At 36.5% G+C, this 10,606-nt stretch overlaps 1 protein-coding gene across 1 annotated transcript; it reads left to right on the top strand.

The window, feature by feature from the left end:
- The first annotated feature begins 460 nt into the window (after nucleotides 1-460).
- Nucleotides 461-8,870, top strand: LOC127953818 (paired box protein Pax-6-like). Its single transcript, XM_052553141.1, has 8 exons — nucleotides 461-792; nucleotides 3,877-4,042; nucleotides 4,511-4,678; nucleotides 5,143-5,225; nucleotides 5,348-5,504; nucleotides 5,819-5,889; nucleotides 6,958-7,102; nucleotides 7,274-8,870. The coding sequence occupies exons 2-8, from the start codon at nucleotides 3,937-3,939 to the stop codon at nucleotides 7,372-7,374; spliced, it is 831 nt and encodes a 276-aa protein (XP_052409101.1). The 5' UTR covers nucleotides 461-792; nucleotides 3,877-3,936; the 3' UTR covers nucleotides 7,375-8,870.
- The last annotated feature ends 1,736 nt before the right edge of the window (nucleotides 8,871-10,606 follow it).

Genomic DNA, 10,606 nt, shown 5'->3' with positions numbered 1-10,606 from the left:
TTTATGTTAAATCAAAGGCTTAATGCTTAATTTATGTCAGCATACCACGTTTTGATGATTTCATAGGAACACATCTGAATTAAGAAATGCCTTCTCATATACATTGTTGTTTTTTTTTTCTAAAATCCTGTCAAATGTGCACAAACTACTAGCTACTACTAAATATTGTAGAAACATAATTTTCTGTAAAGTTGCTTTGTAACGATTTGTTTTGTAAAAAGCGCTATACAGATAAACTTGAATTGAAAAAAATATACATCTGTGTTGATCTCAGCAGTGCATCAGAGCAGGTGCATGATCTGCGGCGGTCTCGCAGCTCTTACGTTAGCCATTTCTGGAAGTCCTTATCTTCAAAACACGAATTGCTTTTGTGATACTTTAGAAGCAGCTTTTTGTCTCCTCTTTTACAGTCTTTTTTTTTGCCTCCACCCCTCTCTCTCACTTCATCACCCCTTTTCCTGGCATTAAGTCCAGACCTGACACTGACACTGACTCTGTGTGTCATCCCTCTCTCTCTCTTTCCCTCTCTCCCTCATTGCTTCAAGGACCAGAGTGCCTGCAGATGCATTTCTCTGTAGCCCACTACCCCTCCCTCGCCTCCTCTCTTTCGCCCTGTCTAACTCTCTCCATCTTTCTCTCGCTTTCCTCTCCTCCCATGCTCCCTCTCTCTCTCTCGAACACAGTCTAACATTAACAAAGCAAGAGAACAGAGAGAAAGAGAGAGGGATGAACAGAAAGTGATAGAGACACTGAGCAAGTGTGGACCACTTTTACAATTCATTCATCTACCAGGTGAGTCTCCTGCCTTCACTGCCGACACCACGACTGAGACATCCAAAGATTCATGGGAAAACTACATCGATTTGGGGAAATTACTGGTTAACTGTGGAAAGGTTATGGAAGACTTGACCTTTGACATTTTCTGTTTGGGATAGGCTGCAACAATATGTTGTGTTACACCACCAAAGGCAACATTTAAATAATTCAGATGTGCTTGTATTTGTCTTTGCTTGAGAGTCATAACAAAGTCATATTTAATTAATTTTACTAGTTTATTTCAGTTATTGCAAAACCACATTTTTACGTCTATATACACGTCAGCATGGTTTTATTATTCTTTATTAATTTACTATTATACTTCATAAATTCATTGTATATTTTATTTTATACATAAGTCAGCAAGTATTGTATATAAAAGAAGCATTTGCATATGAATGATTTTAACTCAATATTTAACTGTTCATTTCCTGAGTTTATCTGAGCTCTAATAATGTTTTATATCTTTATTATTATTACATATGTATTGTCATAACAATAATATATATTACATTTTATTTATCGAACACATATATTAATAAACACAGCTGTAATGCATTGGTTTCTTGCACCCTGATCTGTGTTGTTCCGCTACATGTCACTTCTCTATATTTTGTTTCTCCTTCGGTTCTAGATCCTTCTTTGCCTTTAAGGGCCATGGTTTACTCTCAAAACCAATGCAAATATTATTATACAAGCACTTCTAGGTTGTTTAAACGGCTAGATCTATAGTATTTATGATGATGGCCTCCTTTCTGTGTATTTTAGTAGTTTTACATGTAAAGCTATTAGTGGAAGCAGTGATATTTTTACTAACTCTTCACCAGCATTTATTTATTTAGCTGAACACTGCTCTATAAATTATGTGAAGGTGCTGGCTTTTTTTGTGTGTGTGACTTAAATGCACTTGTATTCTGGTTGGTGTCGTCATGCCTCCATTTTCAGACTGAGCTTTGTTGTGTAGTCAGAGTTTGTAGTCGAAAACATGGATTGTGTGCCATTGTGTGTGGTGTATCTATAATTATCTCTTTGTTTTGTTGGAGTGTGTGTCTCTCTGTTGTGTAGCATGTGTGTGTGTGTCTGTGTGTGTGTATTGTTGTTAACATTAGTTGACAGTATTACTCTCTCCAGTCATGCGTGTGTGTACGACGATGTCAGACTAGAAGTTATGTACTTCTTAATTACTCGCTGTATGTGTGTAATGAACTCTCTCACTCTCTCTCTTTCTGTGTGTGTGTGTGTGTGTGTGTGTGTGTCTGGGGGGGGGGTTAATGTATGTATGTGTATACGTGGGAAAGGGAGAGACAGATAAAGAGAGTTTAAGATGCAATCGAAACATACTTTAAAGACATCAGATGGGTCATTCATGCTAGTTTGATCCAGTTGTGACGATTTTAATTACATTTCTTATACAAGTAATTTTTTAAGTGTTAAGAAATTGCATTGTGTCGTCTCAAGACAAATTACAACATTTTAATAAATGCTGGGTGTAGCTATTCCTTCAGAAAGATTTTTTTTAACATAACCATTTTGGAATTTATATGTTTTAAATAGTTTTAAATGTTTACTATAAAAAATCATGAAAACAGGGTTGACATTTTAAGATATACATAAAACATAAGATACACTCAAAAAAATGTACTTTCACCTTTGCTAATTTTACTTAATCCGTTCATGTTATGATTACTTAAAAAAAATTATTTAACAATGTGAACTTGATTTAATCTAGTTCATTCAACCAAAAAGTGTGTATTGTCAACTTTACTTAAAAATTATTTGTTCAGCCAACATAACATTTTTGCTTAAAAGTAACATATTAATGAAACCAACACAGACTTGCATCTCATTGGCTGAGGATTTCTGCAGTGTATTATGGGTAATTGTTATTCTGTCACCCTCTTGGAGAAGTGTAGCACCATTAGATAGGTAGATGAGTAATACAGTTTATAGCAATTAAATTGTTCTATTAAGTTTTAGAACAAAAAAAAAAAAACAAAGAAACAAATAGTTTGAAACGTTGCTTTATATTTTAAATATGTTTGTGATATGTTTGATAAGCAGTAATTACAGAAAGGTCTGAATGAAAAGTAATATTAATCAGCTGCTCATGATCCTAATGCAAGGGGGTGGCATTCCTAAAATGGCATTATTCCAATTTTATGTCATCATTATTAAACATTTTCAGGTACAATTAACTCATTTGTTGTTTGTTGACTCTATTAAGGTTTGTTAAGTTTACTTAAACTTATTTTGTAAAATGAACTTAATTATTAAAAACATTGTCCAAAACATTGCAAATTAGTTGGACTGACACTATTAAATTAAGCTTTGCCCAACCATAGTAAATAAGTTGAATCAACCTTAATAAATTAAGTTGACCCAACGTAAGTACATTAAATTGGAGTAACAGAGTTGCATAATGCTGAAATAAAGCAAATTAATCATGTGGAAATCCTTTCCATGATTTTTTTATGTTCGTTCAAAGAGTTATTTTTTTGAGTGTAAATGGATAACGGTAACTGGACTTTAACGTGTCATTGGAAAGTTAACTTCTGAAAGGACCTTGATGTCTTTATGACAAATATGGAATAGTTCATTATTTAAAAAAATGGATGAATATGATAATAACAGGGTTGGCACGAAACTAAAACATAGGTTTTTACTAAAATGTTAGCTTTTGTTGCCATATTTTTTGTTTTCTAATACAATGGCATTGTTGTTGGTATACTATAGCAGGGAGATGTTGGAAACAAAGAAAAATAGACCATTATTGAAAATCAAAACATTAAAAATGAATAAAGAAATGTTACCTGATGTGTTCACTGTTAAGTGAAATTATTAATAATTGAATCAATGAAATGAAATGTTATTCTCTGTTAGAAAAAAATTACATAATCAGCCAATCAAAGCCATGGAAATGCAATACTAAATAGCTGACACAACACAGGCCTAAAGAATGAAATACAAGAGGCGTTTACTGCACATAAATACTGAATTTATTGTATTTTATTTTTCCGATGACATTTTTTCACAGTTTTACTTCTTCCGTCCTTTATTCAGGGTTGGAGTGGTCTGGATGATAGAAGGAGAGGGTCAGTGTTTTCTCACAGGTGACATTTGATGTATGACAATCTGACCATGCTGAACTTACAAAACAGCTCCAACTGGACCGGCCCAAACAACTGGTACCACCCGGCCGACACCATCACTCCCCAACATGGGACAGGTACATGAGCATTACCAAGTCATATCTTTATGTTTTAGTAAAGCACCTCTGTGTGTGAATGTACGCTGGATGTCTGCTTGTGTTTGTGAAGTCAGCTTTGGGGTGAACCAGCAATTCTTATACTTGACTGAGCACAAACAGAGGGAGCCAACAGCTACACCATCAGCCACGCATGTACACCCACATACAAACACGGCAGTCTCTGGCCTTGACATCCTCGCTTTCATTACAGGAGGCGGAACTGAAGTGAGCAGACATTAGACACAGAATTAGATGCCCATAATACAGTTGCTGCTTATTCACACGTACGCAAATAAGGTCAAACTGTCCAAGACAAGATGCTGCAGCGCACTAGAGCTACAGTCTTCAAAGAGACAGTTCTGTCCATGTGATAACACACATTTGCACACTGAAACGCAGCACTCTTACGAGACTCTCTGAAGTTGAATGGTTTTTTCTTGCGCTCAGATGGTTGTGTGGAAGATCTGAATGTGCAGATGGCCGGAGCAGGGGAAGGAGTGGTGCAGGGAGAGAGGGATGAGGTGGACGAGTCGCAGCTCCACCTGCAGCTAAAGAGGAAGCTGCAGAGGAACCGCACCAGCTTCACCCAGGAGCAGATCGATGCCCTGGAGAAAGGTGTGACTCAAAGCGCTGGCTCGCGCTGAGCTTTCTATGCAAAATAATCGGAGTCATAGAGAGGATATATTTGTGTGGGATTGTTTTATTTTATTTTTTTTTTTGCATCTAGGAACGATGGATCTTTTTAATATTCTGCCACATTCCTTTTCTTATACTTTTCATGTACATTATACATTTTGTGTAATTTTTTTTTCTCATCCTCATCCTCATGTTGTTTCAAACCCGAATAACGTTTTTCTTCTGTGGGACACAAAAAATAAGATATTTTGAAAAATGTTTGCATTTTTTGTCCATGCAATGAAAGTCAGTGGGGTTCTAATTGTTCTACAGTAGAATGTCACACTGGTTTGGATCTACATGACAACATTCTCATTTTTTTGGTTAAACTATCCCTTCAAAAATAAAAATGAGCAATTCTGCTTGTATTAAATGTTTGGTCTTCTGTTAAATCCGTTTTCCAGAGTTTGAAAGGACTCATTACCCAGATGTCTTTGCTAGAGAGAGACTGGCTGCAAAGATTGATCTTCCAGAGGCCAGAATTCAGGTGATACTGGCTTTGTGAAATATTTCCATGATTCTCTTTGAGATTTTATGGTGTTAATGCTATTTAAACAATACATAAAGACAGTGTCCATCATGCACTGACCCATATTGGATGATTGACAGGTATGGTTCTCCAATCGGAGAGCTAAGTGGAGAAGAGAGGAAAAGCTGAGAAACCAGAGGAGATCAGGGGGAACCAGTTCCTGTTCTCAGACACATACACCCCTGAACACGTCCTTTACCTCCCCTGTATATCACTCCCATCACAGCAACAGCTCAGGTATGTCTTTTTTATGACTTACTTCACAATATTAGAACAAGTACAGCTTTGCTAAACATCTGACCGATAGGTTTCTCCACTACTTTCTCTCCTATTTTCATGCATGATAAATTGGTGTTTGTTCACTTCGAACTGTTTTTTACTACTCTTTCTTCAAACTCCTCGAATCAAATATCAATTAAAAGTTCTGTATTGCATTGATTGTTACATACAGTACTACCAAAGCCTCCATAAACGCTGATAAGTTGTAGTAGTAGGAGTAATGATAACTGTGGTTGTTACTGTTACTATCCTCTTGTGTTCTCTCTTTTAAGGCTCAATGCACAGTCGGAGTGATTCGTCTCTCTCAGGCTATAGCTCTCTGTCTGTCTTCTCCAGTATGCAGGTAAATCATGATGACCTTCCCCGGCTGTATACCATATTATCTTGATAGGCAAGATGTCTATCCAAACAGATATGTAATTCTACATCAGTAGTCTACTGAATAATGTACCCAGTCATTTTAGTTTTGACTTATAATACTGACACCTAGTGGCGCGCAAAAGCAAACGTTTGATGTCTGCAAAGGCCTACCAACATTCTTTAAAATAACTTATTTTGAGTAGCACTTAACAAAGTCAGGTTTTAAACGCCGCGAGAGGGAAAAGTAATGATTACTTATTATAGGCCTATTTAATTTTGGCGTTTAATATTCATTTAAAGTTCTATCATGCGCGAGCCACCGGGTTGTGTTCTGTTTACAAATCTCACAAACCGTTCGAAATTAGAATGCCCCACAAACTAACTTTATCGGTTACACAAACCGGTGATAACTGTTTGGGGGGAAACGTTTTTAAACTACAGTCGGTTAGGCTACTGTGTGCAAAATAAACTTTATTCTATCAAAGACAATATTTGTTTTTAATGTCTTAATTTAAAAAAAAGGATGCCCTCGAAATCATACCAACATCCGCCTTTTTGTTTCTTTAAAGCATTCAAAACAAAGTGCTTTTCTACAATGGTAATTAATGCAGACAAAAAAGTCAAGAACACACACGTATTACGCAACTGAAAGGTGAAACCGAACATTCAAATTTATTTGAAATAGTTCAAGAGCGCTCTCTGGTGTTTCTTATGGACTTAAAGGCAGCCTGCTGTAGTTTCTAAAAATAATCACTCACACGTATACAGCAGGTTTACAGTTCAACAGGTCCGATTTAGTCCATAAATGCGCTCCCTGTAGTCAAACAAACATATCATATACCTCATGCACTCTTTTCAATTATAGCAACCCACCCAGTTTGCTGCTCTGTCTGTGACACCCTGATCTAAAACATCATAAAAACCCCAGAGTACACTTATGAGAGGTGTTTGTCGCATAATAAGCTGTCAAATGATTATATTTCTGAATCTGTTGATACTCTAAATGAAATGAGATTAATCTTTTATCTCTATTTGCTCTTCTCTCATTTAGTCTTTGCCGTCCCAGTCCACTCCAACATACTCCTGCATGTTGCCTCCTTCTCCTTCTGCCCTCCCGCCTCTCTCCCGTAAATTTGACTCCTCATCTTACACCTCTCCCCACCTCCCTCCCCCACCCACGGCCAGCGCAAACACAGGTGAGTGACGTTTTGTAACATACTCCACCCTCACATCGCAATCCACAGGCCAAAACACAGCATGAGCAAACAGTGTGTGAATATGGTTTAGCCACTTCTGTGTTACAAATAAGTCATTAGAGCTTGCCACGAGTGAAGAACGCACTGGTAAAGGCCTTGTGTTTCTTCCAGGATTCTTTCCCGGTGTTTCCGCAGCAGGGCAGACTGCAGTTCAAGGCAGTGATCAGGAGCTGGGACATGGTCTAGGGCAGTACTGGACCAGGCTGCAGTAAAAACACACCTTATCATTATCAGACAAAACCAGCAGAGCTTCAATCAGCGACTTTGAGCAAATTATTTAACAAAACGTGTGTCAGGAAACCCTACTTATTTAGATTATGTACACATCAGGGAAGCAGTCTATGTAAGCCATAATCCTGTGGAAGAAATAAAAACGTGGAGCTCACTAACCTGCACAGATGGAAGAGAAAATGGACTCCAGCCTTTTTGATCTGCATGGTTCTGTACTCAGCACCATGCCAGACAATAGCACAAACAAGTCTGGTTAACATTCTCAGCTACTGGAGTTAAAACAGTGCACATCTAAAAAAATAGCTGAGGCCAACACCTTGCCTCATGTTGATGCAACGGGAAAATGTTGTTTAATTGATGTGCCACTTAAAATCAATGTGATAAACTACATGTGTCTAAAAATGAGGATGTTTTAAAACTGCTTCTGTAGCTGCCGTTCAAAAGTTTGGGTTTGGTAAGATATTTTAGTGTTTCTTATGCTCTTATAGAGGGTGCATTTATTGACTAAAAATACAGTTAATGCTGAAATATCTGTAAAACTTAAAATACCTTATTATTATTTAAATATGTATATTTTAAAGTATAATACCTTTGAAGGCAAAGCTGAATTTGCAGCATCGTTACTCCATTCTTCAGTGTCAAATAATTCTCCAGAATCATTCTAATATACTGATTTACTGCTCTATAAACATTTCTCATTATCGATATAAATAACACTTTTGCTGAATAATGTGATACATTTTCCCCAAAGGATTCTTTGATAAACAGAAAGTTCAAAAGAACTGCATTTATTTGAAATAAAAATATTTTGTAAATTTATAAATGTCTATATGTCACCTTTGATGAATTTAATGTATTCTTGCCGAATAAAAGTATTATTATTATTATTATTTAAATCTTACTAACCCCAAACTTTCGAACGGTAATGTAGATTGATGGTACTGAAAATGATAGATTTAGATAAGTCCCATCAGTCACCAGCCGTCATAATATTGCACTGAGGGGGAGAAACCAATGACAATCAAGCTAATACACAAGCTAAGCAGTGACAATCAATCAAGTGCACAAAGTAGCTCAAAAGAATCAAAACTGAAAAATAGAAATAGCTGTTGCCAATGACAATCGAAATACATTATTGCAAAAGGCTGCAAAGACAATCAAACATACTGACCATGTGTAATATACTGAAGTTAATGATTTATTACTGTACATTGTTAAATGGACATTACTGTGAATTGATTATTGCTTTATTTCATCACTCTGTAACATTCATAGGTTTTTTTCCCCGTCAGATCCCATGAACTCACTGTAGGTTTGTATGTTTGAATGTGTGTGAATATGAAAGAGAGAGACAGCAATAGAGAGAGACAGTGATAACATTTGAACATGTATTTATCATTAGAATTGTGAACTTTTTAGTGTAAACCCTTTTGTGGAATTACTAAACATTGAAATAAAAATATAACATTGAAAAGAACTACATGCATGTGTTTTTGCCTGTGTTTTCAGTCTGCATCATGCAAATTATTTTTAATTTTCATTTTAAGTAGTTTTAATTCTTGGTGCATATCCCAGAACACTCTAATGAATTCCTTTTTTTTTTTTTTTTTTTTCTCATCTTTTTCTCTAGAGTAACTGTGAATTGGTTAACTAGCGGCCGTTTGGGTTGTGTTTACTTCTTACTGTCACTGAACAGTAGCATTTCCTGCCTGTGTGCTGGTGGATTTCCTGTTTTTGTTACTTACATCACCACACCCATTGAAAATAATGTTTTGACAAAGCTATTCTCACAGGGACTCGGACAGCACAGCAGTTATGAATAACTTTGATGTCATAAGATATTTTCATCTCACATACCAGAACACAAATATTGATAATATTGACACATGGTTATATATTTGCACATAATAACCAAAGATAGATTCAAATGAAACTTGGTTGAACAGAATTTCCTTAGGGCACTCACAATGCCGATCAGGAAACTGGAACAGATACACTTAGAGGTCTGACTCTGCCCAAATCTGAGATTTATCCTGCAAATTTCCGGGGCACTACACTTGATGAGTTTAATTAAGGTTGATGTTAACGTGCTGTGGAGGGCAAAGCACGCAAATTTCTTCGTTTGAGGAGAGGTCACTATAATAGTCACGTCTCTTCTATTCCCATAAGGCCTTGAGTCCCCAGTCAGTCTTTTATCTAGTCTGTGTGAACATGGGGTCTCCTCCCTCAAACTCATCGCTCCATCTCTACGCCTCCCTCTATCTGTTCATCTCTTGCCCTCTGCACACAGTCGTGGCCTGTGGTTCTCACATCCTCTGTTTCTCATGCAAACCTCCCTGGGACAGCTGAATGAGACAGAGACAAATTCTGATGCATTTGACTATCGTTTAGATTTTAAAAGGACATTTCTTTTTGAGTACAAGTTAAGCTCAGATGACAGCATTTGTGGCATAAAGTTGATTAGAGCTGATAAATAAATAAATATATGTTCTCTAAATGTATGTGCATATATAATAAAAACCAATTTAACCACATTGCTACCATGAAATGTAATGCTGTAAACCCTATAACCTAACAACAAGTTTAACAAAAAAAATATATAAACAAAAAATGTGAACAGATTTATAAAAAATACAAAAATAGATATAAAATGACAAGCTTCACATTTCTGCTTTTAAAACTCCCCCCCCAAATCGGCCTCATTTACTTCCATTGTATAAGTGACTCACACTAATGTCGATTTTATAAAAGAAAACAAAGGTCAAAATGCTTTTGGTGTTAATCAGCATTATGCCATGCATGAATGCTGCTGATTCAGAATCCAGAATATTCTTCCAGCAACTCGCCTCATTTGACAGATCCTTTTCTAATCCAAAATTATTAAAATATTGGGCACATGGCAGTTGGGCCTGATAATCAAAAGTAAAGCTAGTCATGTTACAATTCTAGCACACAGGTTAGGGTTCCTTTACTATATAGCTATATACTATATTTACTATATAGTAAATAAACAATAAGAACAATTCAGATACATTTCTTTTTTTTTTTCAGTGAGGGGTAGCCAGTTTGAACTTTGCACCACATTTGGAGTCCACCAAACTCTCTCTGTGTGTGTGTGTGTGTGTGTGTGTGTCTCTCTGAGAGTTCTTTGCTGGTTTCCTGTCACAGAGGAAGTGCCTCACCCAGCTGTGTTGCTCCCTATTGGCTCACGAT

The sequence above is a fragment of the Carassius gibelio genome, chromosome B3 (assembly GCF_023724105.1).
Source record: "Carassius gibelio isolate Cgi1373 ecotype wild population from Czech Republic chromosome B3, carGib1.2-hapl.c, whole genome shotgun sequence".
NCBI classification, from domain to species: Eukaryota; Metazoa; Chordata; class Actinopteri; order Cypriniformes; family Cyprinidae; genus Carassius; species Carassius gibelio.
The sequence above is the reverse complement of the archived record's forward strand: the minus strand, read 5'-3'. Positions and strand labels throughout refer to the sequence as shown.